This window comes from Balaenoptera ricei, chromosome 1 (assembly GCF_028023285.1).
Source record: "Balaenoptera ricei isolate mBalRic1 chromosome 1, mBalRic1.hap2, whole genome shotgun sequence".
Taxonomy (NCBI): domain Eukaryota; kingdom Metazoa; phylum Chordata; class Mammalia; order Artiodactyla; family Balaenopteridae; genus Balaenoptera; species Balaenoptera ricei.
In genome coordinates, this window is record NC_082639.1 from 76,063,177 (window position 1) to 76,090,375 (window position 27,199).

General features: G+C 36.9%; 1 protein-coding gene across 1 annotated transcript in view; it reads left to right on the plus strand.

Moving 5' to 3' along the window:
• Positions 1-1,583: 1,583 nt before the first annotated feature.
• The window catches only part of LOC132360434 (calcium-activated chloride channel regulator 4-like), a 55,312-nt gene continuing 29,696 nt past the window's right edge, over positions 1,584-27,199 (plus strand). The window contains 9 exon segments of the mRNA XM_059915545.1: positions 1,584-1,742; positions 4,678-4,726; positions 4,729-4,817; positions 4,958-5,105; positions 8,509-8,617; positions 10,486-10,662; positions 11,018-11,237; positions 11,940-12,167; positions 15,590-15,767. Of these exon segments, the coding sequence (XP_059771528.1) occupies positions 1,584-1,742; positions 4,678-4,726; positions 4,729-4,817; positions 4,958-5,105; positions 8,509-8,617; positions 10,486-10,662; positions 11,018-11,237; positions 11,940-12,167; positions 15,590-15,767 (1,357 nt within the window).

Consider the following 27,199-nt stretch of genomic DNA (forward strand, 5'->3'; position numbering starts at 1 on the left):
GAAGCTCCTTTAAAAAACTAAAAATAAAACTACTATATGATCCAGCAATTCCACTCCTGCATATATATTCAAAAAGATCAAAAACACTAATTCAAATGATACATGCACTCATATGGTCACAGCAGCACTATTCACAATAGCCAAGACATGGAAGGAAACCAAGTGCCCATCAACAGACAATTGGATCAAGAAGATGTGGCATGTGTGTGTGTGTGTGTGTGTGTGTGTGTGTGTGTGTGTGTGTGTGTATATATATATAAAACTCAGCCATTAAAAAGAATGCAATACTGCCATTTGCATCAAAATGGATGGAACTAGAGAATATTACACTTTGTGAAGTAAGTCAGACAAAGACAAATATGATATGCTATCACTTATATGTGAAATCTAAAAAATAATACAAATGAATGTAAAACAAAACAGAAAAAGACTCACAGACATAGAAAAGAAACTTGTGGTTACCACAGGGGAGAAAGAAGAGGGGAGGGACAGACTAGGGGTATGGGATTAACAGATACAAACTACTATATATAAAATAGATAAGCAGCAAGGATACACTGTATAGCACAGGGAATTATACCCATTATCTTGTAATAACCTATAATGGAATAGAATCTGCAAAAATACTGAATTACTATGTTGTACACGTGAAACTAACACAATATTGTAAATCAACTATGCTTCAATTAAGAAAAATTTTTTTTCACTTAGGTCTCTAAGCCAAATCACCCAATTTGGTATTAGTTACATTTAAAAATCTTACATAATATTCCAATATTTATACTCCTGGTAAATAATTTAATAATAAAACCACTTCTGGGCTTCCCTGGTGGCGCAGTGGTTGAGAATCTGCCTGCCAATGCAGGGGACACGGGTTCGAGCCCTGGTCTGGGAAGATCCCACATGCCGCGGAGCAACTAGGCCCATGAGCCACAATTACTGAGCCTGCTTGTCTGGAGCCTGTGCTCTGCAACAAGAGAGGCCGCGATAATGAGAGGCCCACGCACCGCGATGAAGAGTGGCCCCCACTTGCCGCAACTAGAGAAAGTCCTTGCACAGAAATGAAGACCCAACACAGCCATAAGTAAATAAATAAATTAATTAATTAATTAAAACCACTTCTAAAATTGAGAAACACCACCATCATTTCTGTTTCTATCAACTTTATTACAAATTTTATTAATTTTCACATAACTTGCTACAGAGAGTAATAAGCATTTATCTACACTTAAAAAATTAACAAGTATAAAGTATAGAAAATGTATCCCAAGAAGAAAATGTGCAAAGTATTTTATAAAAAGATCTGATTTCTAGTAGGCTTCTTGATCACTTTTACAATAACATACAATAAAACAACTGTGTACCCAGAAGCCAAGTACATTCCCACTTTCCAAACACTGACCTTTATACAGTTAATATCCCATAATCAGCCAACACTGATAAAATATATACATATATACTCCTAAAAAGAGAGAGAGAGACAGAGAGAAACAAAGAGAGAAAGAGAGGGAACTGGAGAGGGTGAGAAAGAAAAGCCTCTTTAACAAACCAAAGTTGGGATCAGGACCAACTCAGGAGGAACAATGGGGTTTTTCAGAAGTTTTGTCTTCCTCTTAGTCCTATAGTTGCTGCAGGGGTCCAATACTCCCCTTGTTCGGCTGAATAACAATGGCTATGAGGGCATTGTCATTGCTATAGACGCTGCTGTGCCAGAACATTAAACACTAACTGAACAGATAAAGGTAAGGAAGAAATGGAATTTCTCTTGTTTGAATTGTAGAGAAGAAAAAAGTTAGTAGTTAATAATTGCAATGGAAACTTCTTAGTACTCCAGGAAGTTTAAAAGCAGCATGGTACAGGGAAGACAATGCTGGAATGGGCAGTGGGAATTGAAGGTTCTATACAGCGTTCTACCCTGTCTCACCATAAGACCAAAGACAAGGCATGGGGCCTCCCTGATCCTCCGTTTTTCCATCTGTAAATTAGCAATTGGACTCGTCTGTTCCTTAAACAATTATTTATTGAATGCTTGCTTATGGCATGCCAGGAGAGAGAGCAGTGAATTTTTTTAAAGCTCCTGATCTTCTGCAGTATATATCCTTTTCAGATGATATAGATAATAAAAACATGTCAACGTAGAGCAGGCCAACGGTAGTAAGTTGCTATGCAGTGAAATAAATCAGCAAAGGGGGATAGGCAGTGTTGGTGGGTCTGGGGTAGGGAGAGAATGTGGGTTACTGTTTCATGCAGGGTAGTCAGGGAAGTTCTCACTGTTGATGTGACATCTGAGCAGAGGCCTGAGATGAGCGACGGAAGAGCCCACTGAAAACCTGGGGAGGGGACAGTAGGTACAGCAGCATGGAGGTGACAGCATGCTTGATGTGAGCAAGGAAACAGCTGTGAATGAGTAGGAGGAAGGCTGGGGAGAGCTGAAGTTGGAGAGGGAGCAGGGCCCAGACCATAGGAAAGATTTGGGCTTTTACTTTGAGTGAGATGAAACCCATAGAAGGATCTGAGCAGAGGCGAGGTGTGCTCTCTTCTGCTTATTCTGAGATCATTCTGATGGCAGTGTTGAGGAAACTCTGTACAGGGCTTCCACTTGTCCTTCAACCTGTATAAGCTCTGTTGCAGCACAGAGGTATAGAGGGACACTGGGTAGGAAGCTGCTGCAGATGAGAACTGATGGTGACTAGGAACAGGGATATTGTGGTAGAGATCATTACTGTGGTGTGATTCTGGACATATTCTCAGAGTATCATAGAGAAATGTGCTGATAGTTTAGATGTGTGGGGTAGAGGAGGGGTGGAGGGAAAGTAGGAATCACAGAAAACTTCAGGGGTTTTGGCCTGAACACTTGGAAAAATATAATTATCATCAACTGAGAAGTAACCTCCAGCCTATTTTGGGAGCTCTCTAAAGTCCCTTTCCTACCAACAGCCAGTCCTCTGCACTCTGGCTTCTGGCTGATCCCTGCCCTGAGCCCAATCGGTTTAATGGTCTCTTCAATACATCAAGAGCACACTAGAGCAACTTCCAGAGAAAAGGAAAGGATCCCTTGGAAATCTTGAAGAATAGATCTACTGTGGTCTTAGGTCAGGAAGAATTGAGGAGGATCTACTTCGACATAAAAAATACCATAGGGCTTCCCTGGTGGCGCAGTGGTTGAGAATCTGCCTGCCAGTGCAGGGGACACGGGTTCGAGCCCTGGTCTGGGAAGATCCCACATGCCGCGGAGCAACTAGGCCCGTGAGCCACAGCTACTGAGCCTGCGCGTCTGGAGCCTGTGCTCCGCAACAAGAGGGGCCGCGACAGTGAGAGGCCCGCGCACCGCGATGAAGAGTGGCCCCCTCTCGCCGCAACTAGAGAAAGCCCTCGCACAGAAAACGAAGACCCAACACAGCCATAAATAAATAAAAAAAAAAAAATTAAAAAAAAAAAAAAAAAAATACCATAGACTGTGGTGCTGCCAGCAACATGAAGAGGTTGACATCGTCATACAGCACCCAGTATTCCTCAATTATTCAGTGCATTTGATCATGCAGAATAGATTACCAATGAACGTTTCATCTAGCTGTTTCCTCCACTAGATAATAAGGAGGAACAATTTCTCTCATTAATCATAACATTTTTGGGTTTGGGATACTAAGCAATATAAGGTGATATTATTTTCAGCTTGATGGCAGAGCAAGAAGCTCTGCCTATGATCAAAAAGCTCTGCCTCTCCTATGAATTTTTCCACTACTCCACTCGCTGTGGTCCCAACCCAGCTGCCTCTGCTGGGAGGTGGGAATATAGTGAAAATCTCTTCTATGGGCCATCGCCATAAACTGTTTTCCTCAGCTTGCATCAGCTAAGGCTGTTCCCTACTAGGAATTATAATAGTAATGATATCAATGAGTTTTATGACTGCCTATATGTACTTTATAACTCATTTCATGTTTGTGTCAACCTTAAAGATAGGTTGTAATAGTATATTAAAGAGATAATGAGGGCTTCCCTGGTGGTGCAGTGGTTGAGAATCCGCCTGCCAGTGCAGGAGACACGGGTTCGAGCCCTAGTCTGGGAAGATCCCACATGCCGCGGAGCAACTGGGCCCGTGAGCCACAACTACTGAGCCTGCGCGTCTGGAGCCTGTGCTCCGCAACGAGAGGCCGCGGTAGTGAGAGGCCCGCGCACCGCGATGAAGAGTGGCCCCCGCTCGCCTCAACTAGAGAAAGCCCTCGCACAGAAACGAAGACACAACACAGCCAAAAACAAAAATAAATAAATAAAATTAAATTTAAAAAAAAAAGAGATAATGAGACTGAGATTCAAAGCAGTCATATAAACCAGCCAAGGTTTAAGCCAGAGTATTAAGCTAGTATTGCAACCAAGTCTAGATGCTTCCAAAATCCATGCCATTATCATATTAAGCAATTCCTTGTAATGCCAAACATAAGTATTTGACTTTTGATGTAGGATTATAGAAGACTGAAAGCTGTTAAATGTGCAGAATTAAGCGACAATTTTGGACTGACAGGTAACAGATTTCAAATTCTGAATCAGAAACCCTACTCACCAGTCAGTTGCTTTTTTGTATTAATGACTGAAAGTGAGAATTGCTTGTGATGAATGCCTGTTCATTTAGTCTACTCTCCCTTGGCCAGCCTCACTTCTCTTTTTTTCCTATAATAATAGGACATGGTGACTACAGCTTCTACTTATCTGCATGAAGCCACAGAAAAAAGGTTTTTTTCAAAAATGTATCAATATTAATTCCAGAGAACTGGAAGAACAAAAGTCAATACAAGAGGCCAAAACATGAAAGCTACAAACATGTAAGAGTCAAAAATCTTCTCTTAAAAATATTTTCTCTACTGCTTCTCAATTTTGACCTAAATTACTCATTTCAGGGTTTTTTAGATAAATATTATCATTTCTATTCCTATGTTTTAGAAATCTTTTTAAATGTTCTCAGGTTGATGTTTTAGTCACACCACCTACCCTCCCAGGTAGAGATGAGATATATACCAAGCAGTTCACTGCCTGTGAAGAAAAAGGAGAATACATTCATTTCACCCCTGACTTTGTACTTGGAAAAAAACTAAATGAATTTGGACCATCAGGTAGGAATTTTGGTTAAAACAAATATTTTGCCATGATTCCAACATGCAGCTTTATATCCATGTTCAGTGTACAAGCCTTGGAGCCAGAGTCCCTAGGGTCAAGTCCTGACTCCCCTACAGCTATGGGTGACCTTGGACAAGCGACTCAGCCTCTCTGTGCTTATTTCCTACAAAAATGGTGAATAGAGGAGCTCCCATCTTACAGAAATGTTGGGAATATTAAATTAGATCATCCTTGTAATTGTACTCAGTATGGTCTCTACAGAAATTTGAACATGGGATGGCCACAGTAAATGTTTTGCTTTAGGAACACTTTTTTAGGTTAATTTTTCAGTTCTCCACTACTGGATATTAATCAATCACATGCCACCTCCATGGAAGGCAGATGCGTGGCAAGCTGAAAAGGGCCAAGATGACAGTTCCTGGCCAATAGAAAACGCTCACAGGCTGTTAGTTGCTGATACTATTATTCAACACATTCTTTGAACCAGATGAACTTGTCCATAAGTGATCATTTTTACCTATAAACATGGCAATTTCATCTAGTTCAATCTAAGAAGTTAAGATTATTGTTTCAAATGAATTAAAGCACATTATTTTTCAGGTAAAAATGAAAATCATTGTCAAAGGAGGGCCCAACCCACATGGCACTACTCAATGAAAGCCTTCCTGAATCCGTACAGCCCAGAACCACTTCTTCCTCTTCCACTGCCCCTTCAGTGAACATTCATTAAGTCTCTTATCTCTGTCAAACAATCAGCTAGTCATGGTGCTCAACATTGCCTGGACCCAATCTTGAAAGCTCCATCATCCTGTCCCATCCCAATCTTATCTCTCCCCCATACTTTGGTCTGACCATGTTTGTTGTACTTGGCACCTCTAATCCTTTGTGCCCTTCTAGATATACTTTCTTTTCTACCTGGCATGTCCAATGAAGTCAGTCATGTCAGCTACAAGTATAAATAGCTCAACTCCCTTAGCACTCTTATCCTTATGTTTTACTCAACTTGCCGGTTGAACTGAATTTCTAGCCAGTTTCTTTTGGCCCCTATTAATATATTTCCAAGATTGTGAAACAAAATTATAAAACTAATTGGTATCTTTAAAAAAATATGCTTTCAAAGCTCATTGAAGCCCTCAAAGCTACTCAATAATGTTTGAACTTACCTCTCTCAGCTCCCTTCTTATTCTGCATAGAAGCTGTTCTAAAGCTTCTACCACTTTTCTCAAGATCTCTACCTACTCTGTTCAATCCCAACAAACAACAGAGGAACCTTTATTGGGAAAACAGAGCCCCTACTTCTCTCTGCTTCCAAACTCATGTCTACCTTCATTCCCCCCATCTCCACTTGTTAGAAGATATTATTTTCTCCAATCCTTAAAGCCAATTATTCTCTAGTCGTTAAAGGCAATGTCCCCATTGAGGACTGAGCTCTTGTTCTTTTCTCAGTCCCCCCACTTCAGCTGTTTCCCATTTTTGATTCCTCTCTTCCTCCCAGTCAGATGTTTTTCCCATAATGAGATATGTGTTCATAAGAAAAAAATCACACATTCTGCCAAACTATACCCTAAAACAACAGGTTTCTGGAAAAATAAGATTAGAAAAAGATTCCTCAAAACCTATTCAATTTATAATAATAACAATTACAAAAATAACAATAGTACCTAGAGAGATGATTCGGGCCATGCAGGCAACCTCTAAGTTTTGCTGCCACAACAGATATCAACATACACTCATATAAAGTTGAAATGCTTTTTAAAAAGTAAAAATCGCTGGTGGAAACTTAGAAAATGTAGATGGGAATGGAAGGAATTCTAAGCCAAAGGCACTGCTTTTAAAACGGGCTTGGGAAGTAGGGCAACCTATTACCAGCTGAGAATGAAACAAGTCTGAGAGTAGAGCTCTATGACAAGAGAGCTGCAAGTGCAGGCAGCTTTACATTTTCTTATAATCCATTAAATTCCTATTACAGTAGTTGATATGAGGACTTTTTCTTCCATACCAAAGGTTATAATTCTACTCCCAATATTCTGGTAACCGTTGCCTAGGAAACTTAAACCAGTATCTCTAAAATTGAATGTGTATGGGAACAATGGAGGGATCTTGTTAATATACAGATTTTGATTCTGTAGGTCTGGAGTGAGCCTGAGATACTTCTCATCTAACAAGCTTCCAGGGGATCTTGGTGTGGTCCACAAGGACTACATTTTGAGTAACAAAGACTAAAAGACAAAACATAAAATCTGCATAATACTTATATTTTCCTCCTATTTTCAGATCTCACATGAGCTAATCTGTTTTACATAAACATATCTTGTAACAGAACAGACTCTATTTCCTATCTCTCTGCATCTTCATTTCCTCAAAAGTTTTTACTCATTATTGCTAAAGCAAAAACTCCCCCTTATATTTCCCCTTATTGCTTCTTCCTGCAACTCAATCTGTTGATTTATCTATATCCTTCCATTCACCCTGAATTCTTTGGAAAAAAAGTTTTAATTATATCCCTTTGTCTCTAAGCAGCTCCAAGTCAAGGACAATATATTACTCATCTTTATATTTTCAGGTACATAGTACAGTGCTAAATATATATAATTAATAATAGAAATAATTGTTATATAATGAATGCTACCTATATGCTAAGCACTTTTAATGAGTCAATTCATTTCAACATCACCACAATTTTTTATGTTTTATAGCAGTGTTTCTCAATCTTGTTTTCATTATTGCCCACTGGAGGAGCCTTTTTAGACTTTTTTTTCCGAATGCCTCCCGTGACATTTTAATACCTCGCATGTACTGTATATCTACATATGTTGCCAGGTATTGAGCTTAAGAGATACACACACCATTGTAATTCCTAAGATTTATTAACCCCAGGTACCAATTCTTGCCACTTTGGAGACAATTTCATCCCCAATGAGAATGCATTTTACAGATATGAAATTGAGGCATAGAGAGGTTAAGAAACTTGTCCAAGGATACACAGCTGAGAAGAGGCAATAAATGTTGAATGAATAAGATAATAATTGAAAAATTGGGTGGATGTATGGAAGGATGAATGATACAAAGAAAAATATTACATTTCCTGAACTGAAGGAGGCTCGCAGTCTAATTATGTTGTTTATGTCAGTCTCCCCTACTATATAGCTACAGGTACCCAAAGCCCAGTGTATTTGGGCCATAGAAAATGCTCTAGAAATGTTTTGTTGATTTAACATGCTGTGGAATAAAAAATACACTTTATAGTATACTGTAATGTCATGTAATATAAAGAAATTATAAACAATGGCAGTCATTAAAATCCAAATAATTGTAATAGGGAAAAAAGGCCTTTAAAAATATTTGAGATAAATTTGGTCACTTGAATTATGATCATGTATTTGAAATATTTTCCCACAGGTAGAGTGTGCGTCCATGAGTGGGCCCATCTCCTCTGGGGAGTGTTTGATGAGTACAATGATGATGAGCCTTTCTACAGTGCTAAGTCAAAGAAAATTGAAGCAACAAGGCATGACTATTTAAATTGTCTTAAATTACTTCAGGCTGTAACTTCTTGTTTTCCTTAGTTGATTTCTTTCAAAAGCCATTTATTCACTTTTGTGCCAATGCAGGTAACAGATGCTATATCACAAAACAGTGCTTTTCTGTTTTGTTCGAAAAATGTATCATAAAGTAGCTGGTTGTCCATGTAAAATATACATAACTTCAAGAACATTTGGTAGCCAAGTTGACATATTTTTCACCTGTCTACCACAGCTGCCAGAATTCATTTGCACTGAAGTTTGTGCTCTGTGTAAAGGTTTGTATTACATGCTAGGAGATCAAAATTACTTACATTACAAAAAAATGGGGGAAAATGGGTAAGAAGAAGTGGCAAAGGCTGGCTGAGTAGGAAATCAACCAGTTTCAAAGAACCAAACAGGAATTTCTTGGGATTTAAGGTTCACTTTGAAATACCAATCTAATATCACAGTTAATAGGCAATCCTCTGGGTTCTGAGATGAAGATAGCAGAATAGTTTGAGGATTGGTTTAAAATTAGGTGCCATCAATGTTAGAAGCCCTGCTGGGGCTGAGGACTAGTCACAAATGTACAAGCTGAAAGATACATGATTTCAAGGAAGGCCCCCATCGCATCAGTTTCAGGACACCTATTTTAAAGAATATTACATTGATTACCTTTGTTTACATCATTTTCCCCCTAAATGCCTAGTCTCTGCCACAGAATATTCATCATGGTTCTTAATATAGATAGCACCATATGCTCCCTGAGCTTGGGGGCAAGAGAAATATAGACATGTTTAGGAAACTCCCTAAATGATTGAATGAAATCTAGTTATCACTTCCTGAATTTGAACTGGAAACACATGTTAAAAACTGGATATATTTGCATCCCAGCATATGTATTGTAATCACTGCCACCTGTGGCCAATTTCATACAATAAAGCATACGTCTACAATGCTCCCAACATTTTTTACTCTACAATCTGCTGACCTTGCCAACACCTCACTCTTTGTTTCCAGCCACAAGTTCCTTTTTTTTTTTTTTAATTTTTTTAATAGCTACTTTATTTATTTATTTATTATTTTTATTTTTGGCTTTGTTGGGTCTTCGGTTCGTGCGAGGGCTTTCTCTAGTTGCGGCAAGCGGGGGCCACTCTTCATCGCGGTGCGGGGACCGCTCTTCATCGCGGTGCGCGGGCCTTTCACTATCGCGGCCCCTCCCGTTGCGGGGCACAGGCTCCAGACGCGCAGGCTCAGTAGTTGTGGCTCACGGGCCCAGCTGCTCCGTGGCATGTGGGATCTTCCCAGACCAGGGCTCGAACCCGTGTCCCCTGCATTAACAGGCAGATTCTCAACCACTGCGCCACCAGGGAAGCCCCCAGCCACAAATTCTTTTGAATAGCAATGTTCCTCAATAATCACAACACTTGTGGTTGTGACACACCCATTCTCTAGAGGGGTAACTTCTCTAAGGACAAATCTATCTTTAAGCTAAGGTGATATTGAGAGTAAATGGGTTTACAAGTTCTCTCCTCCAGACGCCTACAGTCCATTTACTGTCTCAAAGCCACCAGGAGAAATGTTTGAAAAAGGACTACCTCCAGCCATTTGAGTCTACGCAAGACAGCAGCAGCTTTAATATAAGCAGAAAACTCAGTCATTGTACATATCTGTAGGTCCCATTTAAAACTTCTTGAAAAATAGATAACTGCTCTGGTAGAAACCCTTAAACTTTGCTGTCAGAATATTATGTGTATAGTACACAAATCAGAATAAAAACCTTTTATAAGGATCATTGTGGATAGAAACACTTAAGATTTTCAAAAACTGTTAATGGTTAGGTTGCTTCAAAGACTAACTGTCATATTTTCAGGTGTTCTACAGATATTACTGGTATAAATAGAGTTTATAAGTGTAAAGAAAACAGCTGTGTAACTAATAGATGCAAAACTGATTCTAAGACAAAACTGTATGAAAAAGATTGTCAGTTCTTCCCTGATAAATATCAAACTGAAAAGACATCCATAATGTTTATGCAAGGTATTGATTCTATAAGTATACCAATCATTACTTTAGATTGTATATTTACAATCAAAGGGCCTGTCATCATGTTTATAAAATATCTGTGCAAGTGACCTGAGGGACTAGATGTATTAATATAGAGTTCTTTGAACATTGGCTGCTACATAGTAAAGCACTTAACTAGTATTATTTGTTATTATTACTATTATTATTACTATCATTGTTATTGAAAATCTACATTGCTATGATATTGACTCCTCAATGAATCATATTTCATTCAACAAACAAAAAATTTGCAGAACAGATCTTAATTTTTGTCAGGTATGTACTTATATCTTTAAATGCATTGTATATAAAACTTTTTTCATCATATTAAACTTTTAGATCATTGAATTCTGTAATGAAAAAAACCATAACTGAGAAGCTCCAAGCCTACAAAATAAAATGTGCAATTTCAGAAGCACGTGGGAGGTGATCAGCAATTCTGAGGATTTTAAAGACACTGTGCCTATGGTGGCACCACCTCCTCCGCCCGTCTTCTCATTGCTGAGGATCAGTGAAAGAACTGTGTGCTTAGTTCTTGATAAGTCTGAAAACATGAAGGTAAGTTTCATGGGGAAATTTGGGCAAGTGTTGGGAGGAGATACCACAGATCAGAGCGGTGATGAGGCTAGAAGAAAAGTGTGTAAAGGGGATTGGCTTCAATGGCCTAGGAAGAGAGATGAGAGCCCTGATGGGTTACCGAAGAGCCAATTCCAACCAATCCACTGGTGGAAAAGTGGTGGGGAGAGGTAAAGAGGAATGGGCAGAGGTAGGGATTTGACCTCTCAGGATTCAGCTACACGTCTGGTAAGTCTCACCCTTTGGGAAGTCTAGTCCCCAGTGGATGGGGAGATTTCACTCACTAATCAGAGTCCATCCACTACAGTCTGGAATGATTCTGCCAGCTCTGGGGAGTGGTTTCATTTTGAGACAACTGGTACAGAGGCCTTAAAGAATAATTACAGTCTCTAAGTTTTGATTTCAACCCAAACCCCACCTTACCCTTCAGCTCTTATTTGTGCAGTTTATAGCCCAAAATCAGCTCTAGTTAAAAGTGTGTGCTCTTTTCCATACTATCATATGTCTCATAATACATATAACTATATTTTTCAGTTTTAACAACTCAACAAATTTATGATTGCTTTATTTAAAAACACTAATTATTGTTCATCGAAAGTTCTTATGAACACACATTGTATGTTATCTGTTATCATTTGCCAGTCAAAAACCACTTGGTTGTTTTTCTTATCCTTTTTTATTCAGGGTTCTAATCGCCTAAATCGAATGAACCAAGCAGCCAAACATTTCCTGCTGCAGACCGTTGAAAATGGATCCTGGGTGGGGATAGTTGACTTTGATAGTACTTCTCACATTAAAAGAAAGCTAATCCAAATAATAAGCAACAAAGAAAGAAGAAAGCTCTTGGAGAGCTTACCTACAGAAGCTTCAGGAGGAACATCCATCTGCTCTGGAACTGAATCTGCATTTCAGGTGAAAATTGTTCAGCAAAAACAATTGTTCAGCAAAAAGAAAAGTTTGGCTTTCTTAATTTTTAAGGATATTTCTATGTTAATTTCTACTATACATATTACTGCCTAATTATAACATAATTAATTCTAAGAAGCACAGTCTTAAGCATATAGAAAGAAGCTCAATTAATTTTCTTAATGAATCAGTTAATATGAATAAATTGATGGATGAATAAGTGTCTATAAAGTCCCACTTTTGCAATTTTGTCTTGTTATCATGCTAAATTCAGTGCTCAATAAATGTTTCTTAAATAAATGAATATGCTAATGCAGCAACAGTCACCAATTTTTAAGCAATAAACAAGTTTATGGTATGATTCCATTTTGGGCCAATCCTCATTTTAGTTTCTGTGACATTCTGTTAGGGCAATCTGATGTTAATCTGTTAAAGCAGATGTAGCAGGCACTATTACTTACATTTAGGGTAAAGAATACTGGTCAGAACATGAGTTTTGAGATCACAGTACTGGCTCTATTACTTATTAGTCCTGTGATCTAGGCAAAATTTTCAGTCTCTTTGGACTCTCAATGCCTTATCTATAAAATATAGGAAAATAAGAATGCCTATCTCATAGGGTTATTGTAAGACAAGTGAAATGATACATGTTCATACTTAGAACAATATTATATTACACAGCAAATATATAATTCATAATAACTATCATTATGAATCTTATTTTTATCCCAATGGTCATCTTGAGCTCATGATTAATATCAATTGTGTCATTTTCCTGCTTAGAAATCCTGTTCCCTCACAGTCTGTAAAATTAAGTCTGAATCCCTCAGTCTGACGTTATTTAAAAGCTTCTCATCCTCTGATAAACTTGCCTTCACCTCTCTTGCCAGCCTTTTTTCTCAGTTCTCCCTTCCCAATGCTCTATGCTCCAACCAATTTACTGCACACATTGTTCTCCAAGCCTCCATACCTTTGCCCATGTAATTCCTCTGCCTAAAGTGCTTCCTTCTTTCCTATCTTTGCATGTTAAAATTCTACCAATTCTTCAAAATCCTTGCTCCTTAATGTAACTTTTCCTGCTACTCCCAGCTCTATTTAATCTCCTTCTTTTATGAATTGTGTGGCATTTTAGTGTAGATTTCTAACATGAAGTCCTGGGTTCAAACCCCAATTGTCACTTACTGGTTTTGCAATCTTAAACACAATTCTTTATCTTCCTAGTCCTCAATTACTTCATCAGTAAAGGGGATAACGAAAGTTAGCACATAGGATTGTTCATGTTTTTATTTATTCAGCATATGTTTTTGTCTGCCTGTTATGTGCCAGGCCAAGTGTACAAGACCTTGGGATATAATAAATTCTCTGTTCCGGTGGACCATGCTATTTCAGTGGGGAACAGATAATGAATAAATAAGAAAAAATTTTTAAAGAAATGCAATTACAGATTGTGGAGAAAGTGTTGTGAAGGAACCAAACAAGATAATGTGATAAAGAGGTACTGGGAAAAAGAGTGGAACTACCTACTTTAGGTAGAGAAGCCTCTCTGATGGTCATATTTGAGCTAAGACTAGAAGGATGAGAAACAGCCAGTTGCCAAAGAAGAAAGGAAAGTGCAAAAGTCTCATGGGAAGGGGTAGAAAAGAAGTGAATTATTCTAATAAATGAGAGAATTCAGTGATTCTGAAGTTTGGTAAATGAGGGAATATGAAATGTCATTTTCAAGCTAGACAAGGGCTACCTCTTTCAAAATTTCAAAACCTATGATAGGAGTTTTGGATTTTATTTTAAGTACAACAGAAAACTACTGAAGGGTTTTAAGCATCAGAGAGATGTGATCAATTTATGCTTTAGGAAGATAACTCTAGTTGCGCTAGTTTATGAAGATGATGACTCTGGAAGATCACAGGGAGCAAGAGTCATAGCAGGGAAACAGGTTGGGAGCTTGAACTTAGGTTAAATGACAATGTATAAAACATTTAATACACAGCAAAGGTAGAGTAAATGGTAGTGGTGTAATAGTTTGTTATTACTCCTGAACTGTAGAATATTCTGGCATGTATATTAGTTGTGACTTTGTTGCTCATCTCTATACCTTGCCAGTCACTGACCCAAAACTCAATGAATATTTTTAATTGAATTCGATTCTTTCCATGAATGCAGAAACCATGTAGTTCCTGCTGAATCCCCAGCACAGCAACTGATACATTGTGAGTGCTCAGTGAATAGACTAATACAAGAAAGGGAGAGGTGAAGCAGAGAGAACTCCATCTTTAGATCTTCATTTTGCACTCAAATGTATAGGGGAAGTGTGATGAAAATGCTGTATAAATGCTGTAAATGTATAAATAATTTCCTACATTTTGCAACATATACAAGAGGCATTCCTAGTCTCAAAATATGCCAAAAAATATATATATATATAATAAAGGCGGTTACTTCGTTCCCTGACACTAGGTCTACAATGAATTTCTACATTCATTTCTACAAAAAGCCCTCTTTTGCAATTTTATATATACCTCTACTCTTTCATTCTATGCCCATAAAAACCCCTGCTAATCCATCATGGCATTTTTCTTCCTCTTGGTTTGAACTCAGTTTCTTAAAATAGTGTGCCAAGAAGTCACTACTAATTAAAATTGTCAGAGAAGTCAAAATACAGTTGCTATATTGGGTTAAGTTCTCTATATTTTATGTATCAGATATATGATATTAAAAAATCTGAATTTTCACACTGTTTAGTTTAGGAGTTTGATGTAGGAAAGGGGTTCAAACCACATAAAGAACTCAATAAATATAATTAGTGTATTCTTTGACCACCGTCTATGTGCAACAACTCTGTGCTAATTACTTTGGGAGGTAAAACAAAAATTATTTAACAAATACCTAACCTCAAGATGCTTAGAAGTTTCCATATCTTTTATTTAAGAGTTACTGAGGGTTTTCTAATTTGAAATTTGTGAATTACTTACAATTTTTTTCTAAAAGGTTATTCATTGACTTTTTATATTGTGGTTGATATTTAATCCATTTAGCTGTATATGCAACTGACTTTATGTACCAAAGAATTTTTCAGAGGATAGTTTAGTCAAAGAAAGCAGATAGGTATTCAATGCCACCTACCCAGATTCTATTTTTGATGTCTGGTTGATCTGAGTTCCCTAGGCTGAATTGTCATTGTCATTTAAATGGGAAGATTGTCCACAACTCTCTTGCCACATTTGAGCAAACATTCCCTGTGGCAGGTGGACAGAAAATTAAAAGTTGTGTAATTCCCCGAGAGGTCGATTATAGACTCTATTATTTTAAAGCAGAGCTTTTCTCATCCATTCTGCAGTTTTGTTTATTTCCTCTAAATTTTTTTCCAGTTCCCCATGAGTTCATTTGATTTAGGGGTACCTGATAATTAATAGTCTGAATTATATTTATAGGTAATTAGAGAAATATATCCCCAAGTAGATGGATCTGAAATAATACTGGTGGCTGCCGGAGAGGACAAAAATGTAAGAAATTGCACGGACAAAGTGAAACAAAGTGAGGCCATCATTCATTTTATTGCTCTGGGACCACATGCCGATCAAGCAGTCATAGAGATGAGCAATGTAACAGGTAAAATATGACATACATTCTAGTCCTTTGATAACAATGCATAAATGTAAAGGCTGACAATTGGACAACTTCTCATAAGCTCCTGCTGTGCAGGTGCTGTGCTAGGAGCCTGGGACCAGAGTTAAACCAGACCTGATCTCAAGGTGCTCACAGTCCTATTGGCTGGAGAGACAAATAAAACTAGTAATCAGATAACATTCTTCCATAACAGGAGACATACATAGGAGTCAAGCACTATGTGAGCAGAGGGAGCCATTAATTCTCCCAGGGTTGAATAGAGTCAGGGAAAGAAGGCATGAGAGATGAGGTGACTTTTGAGCTTGGCCTTGAACAAGATGTTGGAAAGATGTTTACTGGAGGAAAAAGGGATGAGAGAAGAAGATCAATTCATGAGTAAAAAAAAATTCATGTTGGGATGACAATGCAAGGCACGTTGAAAGACAGTGGGAAATCCATGAGACTGGGGTAGGAGGGGGACAGGATTAACAGAAGCTGAGGCTGTATAGATCTAAATAGAAATGAAATTTCTAGGTAAACATTTACTTTGGTAGCTGTTATCTTAGATATACAGTCGTGTGATGAAAATGGACTGCATGTTTTAAATGGCTTTTTTTTTTTAATCTGGAAAAGTATTTCTTTCACCTCAATTTTTTTTTCACATCTTTATTAGAGTGTAATTGCTTTACAATGGTGTGTTAGTTTCTGCTGTATAACAAAGTGAATCAGCTATAAGTATACATATATCCCCATATTCCCTCCCTCTTGCATCTCCCTCCCACCCTCCCTATCCCACCCCTCTAGGTGGTCCCAAATCACCTAGTTGATCTCCCTGTGCTATGCAGCTGCTTCTCACTAGTTATCTATTTTACATCTGGTAGTGTGTATATGTGAATGCTACTTCTTTTTTTTTTTTTGATTTTATGTACAAATTTTATCTCCTGGAGTCTAAATATCTTTTTTTAACATCTTTATTGGAGTTTAATTGTGGAAACTTTTGGCTGAAATGCATCAAATAATCATAGAATACTAGAAAGATGTTATAATTCCATGTATTAAAATTCACAGACTTCCCAGCCCTTGAGGGGAATTATTCACTTTTTCAAAAGATACAGTTCTATCAATGTTGGCCTCCAGATTTTCCAACCAGTGTGGGTCAGAATCAGAAAATTAGAAAGGTTAAAGAGCTGCTATATTGAGATATCCTGACAAGAGCTGACAATGAGGAGATGGAAAAATGGTAAGCAATGGAGACAAGACCACAAAACGACTACTTTGGGGGTTACTTGAGACAAAATAAATTACGATGGCCATAAAAGCACTTTAAAAATTATGGGAGTTTGTACGACCAAGTATTTAAAAAACAAATATATATTTGGTAACATTAAAAGCCAATTTGAAAATAAATAGCATTTGCAAATGCTACTTCTTAAATGTAGTAGAGGATACATATTTTAAACTGTCAGGATGATTTAGTAATAACATTATGAGTATCAATTACTGTATTAAATTGGCTTTTAAAAATAGGTTTTATAACTTTTTTCTTAGATTTACCTTCTGGAATAGTTTGAATCAAGATAAAGCTTGTTTCACATATTGTTTTTGATTTTTTTAAACATTTTTATTTTATATTGGAGTAGAGTTGATTTACAATGTTGTGTCAGTTTTAGGTGTACAGCAAAATGATTCAATTATACATACATGTATAATTCTCTTTTTCAGATTCTTTTCCCATATACGTTATTACAGAATACTGAGTTTCCTGTGCTATACAGTAGGTCGTTGTTTATCATCTGTTTTGTATATTGTAGTGTGTATATGTTAATCCCAACCTGCTAATTTATCCCTCCCCCACCTTTTCCCTTTGGTAACCATAAGTTTGTCTTCCAAAACTGTGTTGAATAAAAGTGGCAAGAGTGGACATCCTTGTCTTGTTTCTGATCTTGAGGAAATGCTTTCAGTTTTTCACCATTGAGAGTGATGTTTGCGGTGGGTTTGTCATATATGGCCTTTATTATGTTAAGGTAGGTTCCCTCTGTGTCCACTTTCTGGAGAGTTTTTATCATAAATCAGTGCTGAATTTTGTCAAAACCTTTTTCTTCATCTATGGAGATGATCATATGGTTTTTATTCTTCAGTTTATTGATGTGGTGTATCACACTGATTGATTTGCATATATTGAAAAATCTTTGCATCCCTGGGATAAATCCCACTTGATCATGGTGTATGATCCTTTTAATGTATTGTTGGATTTGGTTTGCTAGTATTTTGTTGAGGATTTTTGTGTCTATATTCATCAGTAATATTGGCCTGTAATTTTCTTTTTTGTGGTATCTTTGTCTCGGTATGGTATCAGGGTGATGGTGGCCTCATACAATGAGTTTGGGAGTTTTCCTTCCTCTGAAACTTTCTGGAACAGTTTGAGAAGGATAGGAGTTAGCTCTTCTCTAAATGTTTAATAGAATTCACCTGTAAAGCCATCAGGTCCTGGACTTCTGTTTGTTGGGAGTTTTTAAATCACAGTTTCAATTTCAGTGCTTGTGATTGGTCTTTTCATATTTTCTATTTCTTCCTGGTTCAGTCTTGGGAGATTGTACCTTTCTAAGAATTTGTCCATTTCTTCCAGTTGTCCATTTTACTGGCATACAGTTGCCTCTAGTAGGCTCCTATGATCCTTTGTATTTCTGTGGTGTTAGCTGTAACTTCTTTTTCATTTCTAGTTTCATTGATTTGAGTCCTCTCCCTTTTTTTCTTCATGAGTCTGGCTAAATGTTTATCAATTTTGTTTATCTTTTCAAAGAACAAGCTTTTAGTTTCATTGATCTTTGCTATTGTTTTCTTTGTCTCTATTTCTTTTCTGATATTTATGATCTCTTTCCTTCTACTAACTTTAGGTTTTGTTTTTTCTTCTTTCTCTAGTTGCTTTAGGTGTAAGGTTAATTAAAGTTGTTTATTTGAGATTTTTCTTGTTTCCTGAGGTAAGATTGTATTGCTATAAACTTCCCTCTTAGAACTGCTTTTGCTGCATCCCATGGGTTTTGGATCATTGTACTTTCATTTTCATTTGTCTCTAGGTATTTTTGGATTTCCTCTTGATTCCTTCAGTGATCCATTGGTTGTTTAGTAGCATACTGTTTACCCTCCACATGTTTGTGTTTTTTCAGTTTTTTTTCTTGTAGTTTATTTCTAATCTCATAGTGTTGTGGTCAGAAAAGATGCTTGATATGATTTCAATTTTCTTAAATTTACTGAGGTTTTCTTTGTGGCCCAGCATGTGGTAAATTCTGAATAATGTTCCATGTGCATTTGAGAAGAATATGTAATCTGCCACTTTTGGATGGAATGCTCTATAAATACCAATTAAGTCCATCTGATCTAATGTGTCATTTAAGACCTGTGTTTCCTTATTGATTTTCTATCTCAATGATCATCCATGGATGAAAGTGGGGTATTAAAGTCCCCCACTATTATTGTGTTACTGTTGACTTCTCGCTTTATGGCTGGTAGTATTTGCCTTATATATTGAGGTGCTCCTATGTTGGGTGCATATATATTTACAATTGTTATATCGTCTTCTTGGATTGATCCCTTGATCATTATGTAGTGTCCTTCTTTGTCTCTTATAACAGTCTTTATTTTAAAGTCTATTTTGTCTGATATGAGTATTGCTACTCCAGCTTTCTTTTGATTTCCATTTGCATGGAATACCTTCTTCCATCCCCTCTTACAGTAAATTTTTAATTAAAATCAAGACTTTAATATGAAATTATTCACCCAATTACATGATGAAATTAGAGTATATGTGTGTGAATACAATAGTAAATGACTTAAAAGTAGAAAACAAATTATACCCAAAAAAGTATGTCCAAAATTATTCTTTAATAATGTAAATAGATATTATCTACCATTTAATAAACCAATGCATAGAGTCAGCTCTACCCACCACCAGAGCCTCCCATCAAGCCTCTTAGATAGCCTCAACCACCAGAGGGCAGACAACAGAAGCAAGAAAAACTATAATCCTGCAGCCTGTGGACCAAAAACCACAGTTACAGAAAGATAGAGAAGATGAAAAGGCAGAGGGCTATGTACCAGATGAAGGAACAAGAAAAATCCCCAGAAAAACAACTAAATGAAGTGGAGATAGGCAACCTTCCAGAAAAAGAATTCAGAATAATGATAGTGAAGATGATCCAGGACCTCGGAATAAGAATGGAGGCAAAGATTGAGAAGATGCAAGAAACGATTAACAAAGACCTAGAAGAATTAAAGAACAAACAAACAGAGATGACCAATACAATAACTGAAATGAAAACTACACTAGAAGGAATCAATAGCAGAATAACTGAGGCAGAAGAACGGATAAGTGACCTGGAAGACAGAATGATGGAATTCACTGCTGCGGAACAGACTAAAGAAAAAAGAATGAAAAGAAATGAAGACAGCCTAAGAGACCTCTGGGATAACATTAAACGCAACAACATTCGCATTATAGGGGTCCCAGAAGGAGAAGAGAGAGAGAAAGGACCAGAGAAAATATTTGAAGAGATTATAGTCGAAAACTTCCCTAACATGGGAAAGGAAATAGCCACCCAAGTCCAGGAAGCGCAGAGAGTCCCATACAGGATAAACCCAAGGAGAAACACGCCGAGACACATAGTAATCAAAGTGGCAAAAATTAAAGACAAAGAAAAGTTATTGAAAGCAGCAAGGGAAAAACGACAAATAACATACAAGGGAACTCCCATAAGGTTAACAGCTGATTTCTCAGCAGAAACTCTGCAAGCCAGAAGGGAGTGGCATGATATACTTAAAGTGATGAAAGGGAAGAACCTACAACCAAGATTACTCTACCCGGCAAGGATCTCATTTAGATTTGATGGAGAAATCAAAAGCTTTACAGACAAGCAAAAGCTAAGAGAATTCAGCACCACCAAACCAGCTCTACAACAAATGCTAAAGGAACTTCTCTAAGTGGGAAACACAAGAGAAGAAAAGGAGCTACAAAAACAAACCCAAAACAATTAAGAAAATGGTCATAGGAACATACATATCGATAATTACCTTAAACGTGAATGGATTAAATGCCCCAACCAAAAGACATAGACTGGCTGAATGGATACAAAAACAAGACCCATATATATGCTGTCTACAAGAGACCCACTTTAGACCTAGGGACACATACAGACTGAAAGTGAGGGGATGGAAAAAGATATTCCATGCAAATGGAAATCAAAAGAAAGCTGGAGTAGCAATACTCATATCAGATAAAATAGACTTTAAATTAAAGAATGTTACAAGAGACAAGGAAGGACACTACATAATGATCCAGGGATCAATCCAAGAAGAAGATATAACAATTATAAATATATATGCACCCAACATAGGAGCACCTCAATACATAAGGCAACTGCTAACAGCTATAAAAGAGGAAATCGACAGTAACACAATAATAGTGGGGGACTTTAACACCTCACTTACACCAATGGACAGATCAACCAAAATGAAAATAAATAAGGAAACAGAAGCTTTAAATGACACAATAGACCAGATAGATTTAATTGATATATATCGGACATTCCATCCAAAAACAGCAGATTACACGTTCTTCTCAAGTGCGCACGGAACATTCTCCAAGATAGATCACATCTTGGGTCACAAATCAAGCCTCAGTAAATTTAAGAAAATTGAAATCATATCAAGCATCTTTTCTGACCACAACGCTATGAGATTAGAAATGAATTACAGGGAAAAAAACGTAAAAAGGACAAACACATGGAGGCTAAACAATACGTTACTAAATAACCAAGAGATCACTGAAGAAATCAAAGAGGAAATCAAAAAATACCTAGAGACAAATGACAATGAAAACACGACGACCCAAAACTTATGGGATGCAGCAAAAGCAGTTCTAAGAGGGAAGTTTATAGCTATACAAGCCTACCTAAAGAAACAAGAAAAAGCTCAAGTAAACAATCTAACCTTACACTTAAAGAAACTAGAGAAAGAAGAACAAACAAAACCCAAAGTTAGCAGAAGGAAAGAAATCATAAAGATCAGAGCAGAAATAAATGAAATAGAAACAAAGAAAACAATAGCAAAGATCAATAAAACTAAAAGTTGGTTCTTTGAGAAGATAAACAAAATTGATAAACCATTAGCCAGACTCATCAAGAAAAAGAGGGAGAGGACTCAAATCAATAAAATCAGAAATGAAAAAGGAGAAGTTACAACAGACACTGCAGAAATACAAAGCATCCTAAGAGACTACTACAAGCAACTTTATGCCAATAAAATGGACAACCTGGAAGAAATGGACAAATTCTTAGAAAGGTATAACCTTCCAAGACTGAACCAGGAAGAAATAGAAAATATGAACAGACCAATCACAAGTAATGAAATTGAAACTGTGATTAAAAATCTTCCAACAAACAAAAGTCCAGGACCAGATGGCTTCACAGGTGAATTCTATCAAACATTTAGAGAAGAGCTAACACCCATCCTTCTCAAACTCTTCCAAAAAATTGCAGAGGAAGGAACACTCCCAAACTCATTCTATGAGGCCACCATCACCCTGATACCAAAACCAGACAAAGACACTACCAAAAAAGAAAATTACAGACCAATATCACTGATGAATATAGATGCAAAAATCCTCAACAAAATACTAGCAAACAGAATCCAACAACACATTAAAAGGATCATACACCACGATCAAGTGGGATTTATCCCAGGGATGCAAGGATTCTTCAATATACGCAAATCAATCAATGTGATACACCATATTAACAAATTGAAGAATAAAAACCATATGATCATCTCAATAGATGCAGAAAAAGCTTTTGACAAAATTCAACACCCATTTCTGATAAAAACTCTCCAGAAAGTGGGCATAGAGGGAACCTACCTCAACATAATAAAGGCCATATATGACAAACCCACAGCAAACATCATTCTCAATGGTGAAAAACTGAAAGCATTTCCTCTAAGATCAGGAACGAGACAAGGATGTCCACTCTCACCACTATTATTCAACATAGTTTTGGAAGTCCTAGCCACGGCAATCAGAGAAGAAAAAGAAATAAAAGGAATACAAATTGGAAAAGAAGAAGTAAAACTGTCACTGTTTGCGGATGACATGATACTATACATAGAGAATCCTAAAACTGCCACCAGAAAACTGCTAGAGCTAATTAATGAATATGGTAAAGTTGCAGGATACAAAATTAATGCACAGAAATCTCTTGCATTCCTATACACTAATGATGAAAAATCTGAAAGAGAAATTATGGAAACACTCCCATTTACCATTGCAACAAAAAGAATAAAATACCTAGGAATAAACCTACCTAGGGAGACAAAAGACCTGTATGCAGAAAACTATAAGACACTGATGAAAGAAATTAAAGATGATACCAACAGATGGAGAGATATACCATGTTCTTGGATTGGAAGAATCAACATTGTGAAAATGAGTATACTACCCAAAGCAATCTACAGATTCAATGCAATCCCTATCAAATTACCAATGGCATTTTTTACGGAGCTAGAACAAATCATCTTAAAATTTGTATGGAGACACAAAAGACCCCGAATAGGCAAAGCAGTCTTGAGGCAAAAAAATGGAGCTGGAGGAATCAGACTCCCTGACTTCAGACTATACTACAAAGCTACAGTAATCAAGACAATATGGTACTGGCACAAAAACAGAAACATAGATCAATGGAACAAGATAGAAAGCCCAGAGATTAACCCACGCACCTATGGTCAACTAATCTATGACAAAGGAGGCAAAGATATACAATGGAGAAAAGACAGTCTCTTCAATAAGTGGTGCTGGGAAAACTGGACAGCTACATGTAAAAGAATGAAATTAGAATACTCCCTAACACCATACACAAAAATAAACTCAAAATGGATTAGAGACCTAAATATAAGAGTGGACACTATAAAACTCTTAGAGGAAAACATAGGAAGAACACTCTTTGACATAAATCACAGCAAGATCTTTTTTGATCCACCTCCTAGAGTAATGGAAATAAAAACAAAAATAAACAAATGGGACCTAATGAAACTTCAAAGCTTTTGCACAGCAAAGGAAACCATAAACAAGACGAAAAGACAACCCTCAGAATGGGAGAAAATATTTGCAAATGAATCAACGGACAAAGGATTAATCTCCAAAATATATAAACAGCTCATTCAGCTCAATATCAAAGAAACAAACACCCCAATCCAAAAATGGGCAGAAGACCTAAATAGACATTTCTCCAAAGAAGACATACAGATGGCCACGAAGCACATGAAAAGATGCTCAACATCACTAATTATTAGAGAAATGCAAATCAAAACTACAATGAGGTATCACCTCACTCCTGTTAGAATGGGCATCATCAGAAAATCTACAAACAACAAATGCTGGAGAGGGTGTGGTGAAAAGGGAACCCTCTTGCACTGTTGGTGGGAATGTAAATTGATACAGCCACTATGGAGAACAATATGGAGGTTCCTTAAAAAACTAAAAATAGAATTACCATATGACCCAGCAATCCCACTACTGGGCATATACCCAGAGAAAACCGTAATTCAAAAAGACACATGCACCCGAATGTTCATTGCAGCACTATTTACAATAGCCAGGTCATGGAAGCAACCTAAATGCCCATCAACAGACGAATGGATAAAGAAGATGTGGTACATATATACAATGGAATATTACTCAGCCATAAAAAGGAACGAAATTGAGTCATTTGTTGAGACGTGGATGGATCTAGAGACTGTCATACAGAGTGAAGTAAGTCAGAAAGAGAAAAACAAATATCGTATATTAATGCATGTATGCGGAACCTAGAAAAATGGTACAGATGAGCCAGTTTGCAGGGCAGAAGTTGAGACACAGATGTAGAGAATGGACATATGGACACCAAGGGGGGAAAACTGCGGTGGGGTGGGGATGGTGGGGTGCTGAATTGGGCGATTGGGATTGACATGTATACACTGATGTGTATAAAACTGATGCCTAATAAGAACCTGCAGTATAAAAAAACAAACAAAACAACTAATACTAAACTTTCATTGGGTTATTTGTATGGAAACATGTTAATATAAATGTTTCAGACATTACATGAAATTTCTAAAAATCTTATATTTGTATTTGTATGGAAATATGTATGGAAATATGTTAATATAAATGTTTCAGACATTACATGAAAAAAAAAAAAAAAAAAAAAATAAACCAATGCATAAAGTTAATCCACTACATTTTTTTCTAAATATATATTACCTTTAATTTTTATGGATGGGTAATTCAGGGATTATCTTATGTATTTTACCATGGATGTAAATCAGATTTTCACATAATGAAAGTAGTAGCACTAAATTATAATATGAAATCAAGACCAGAACAAGACTCTGAAGCTCTTCGTGTCTCATTTCCTCATTTGGAATATGAAACCATATGATATTTCTGAGCTAAAATTCCTGGGACTCATTATGAAGTTTTCAGCTTTTGAAATGGTCAAAAAGACAGTAAGAAAATTGTGAATTTCTAGCCTTTCTAGTTATGTGAATCAAGTACGTAAATATAAATTGAAAGAAGGACTGTGAACAAATAACACTGGCATATGTAACAATTGTTTCTTTTTTTTTTCCCATATGGGTTAGATTAGAAATAACATCAAAACTTAATAATGTTAAATTTCCCCTACCAAAGTTAGACTTTGTCCAATAATATAGCACCCATTATTCTAGGAATTCATTTAAAAATATCATACTTCCATGCCCCCCCTGCCCCACCACTTGACACCTGTGAAATAGATTCAAAGTCAAACAAATGCACCTCAGAACTTGGCTTGTGGGAAGAAGGAATATATTTTGGAAAATAATTGAACAGGAGAAAGAGAGTGAATAATCATTGCGTATCTATGGATCTAGTTCTTCTCTTGCCTCTTCAACCATTTTTTTCACTGGCTTTCTATTTTATCCACCCTTCTGAATTTAACTCCTTTTCTCAACTTCTGTGTCTCAAAAGCACTATCACTACTTAGATTCAAAAACTTTGAGAAAATTTCGTTTCTTCTCCATTCATGTCCCATTATAATGTCAATGCAGCCTGTTTCTTTCAAAATATATTTTACAAAAACCCGTTTCTCTCTATATCCATTCTCACTGTCTATATCATGTCACTTTATGCCAAGACTCCTATATCCCGTCTTCTAGTTCATCAAATCACTGCTTATATTAAAACTTGCCAATGATCACCTAAGTAAACCTATTTTCCTCTACTCTCCAATATGAGAAGTGCAGAAGTTGTAGGATATGGGGGTAAATAATATATGCAGATTGGTCTGGAGATCTGGTTTGGAGATACCCTGCAAACTGTTGTACAGATTGGTCTGGAGATCTAGTGTGGCAGAAAATAGAGTAAAAACTGAAGGAGAATAGAGGTCATTTCTGAGGTTGTCAACCTGGTTGACTAAAGAATGATGATACCACAGACTGAAACTGAGAAGCGAGGAGGGAGAACTGATTTCCAACATATTATTTGTGTTGTGTTTGAGCCTTGGTAACTTTGACTAGCTGGTGGGACATTTAAGTGGAATTCTCAAAAGGCAGTTAAAAGTGTAAGAGCAGAATAAGGGAAATCAGCCAGAAAGGAAATATTTGCATAAAGGTGATGCTCAAAGTTTTGAGCATGGAGCTCTCAAAGGGAGTGGAGGAGCCGGTTGAAAATTCTGCTCCCCTCATTTGTATTATCTGTAGTAAGTTCTTAAATAATGAAAATTTAAAATTCAACAAATTTTGCAAGATTAGTTTAGATTCATGAATATGATGGGTAGGACTTTGTAAAATATGTTGGCCAACTAGATGCCTGTTACAATAACCAAACATAAGTTGATGGGAACTTGGATTTGGGTGGTGGTGGCCACTGGAATACAGAGGAAAGACTGCGTCCCATTATTTACTCAGTTATGTTCTCCTAGTACTCTTATACAGCCAAAGCTCTATTTCTTTATTAGATCTTCCTGGTAGGAGTCTAAAAAAGCTATTCACATTCAGATTTAACTTGATAATAATACTTTTTCCACTCAAAGACTTTACAGAAGACTGAGATTTTTGTCAAAGCAATGATGTTTGAAGGGTAGAATTCACTCTTCCTTCAGAACTGAAGTGAAGGTGGGTCTAGGACTGAGTTGAGCTACAAGTGATACTTCCCATTTTTCCTGAAATGACATCCTCCCAGGAAACACCTACTTGGTCACTGGATAAAGTTGACTCTTCCTAAGAACTATCCACAAAGATTTTGAAAAACTTCTTCTTCAGAGTCCGTCTCAGAGAATGGTCCTATCTTTCATTTATTTTCTTCTCAGTACTGCAATTTACATAAAGAATAGATTGCCACTTCTGTATTCTTCTTGAACATATTTACTCTATCA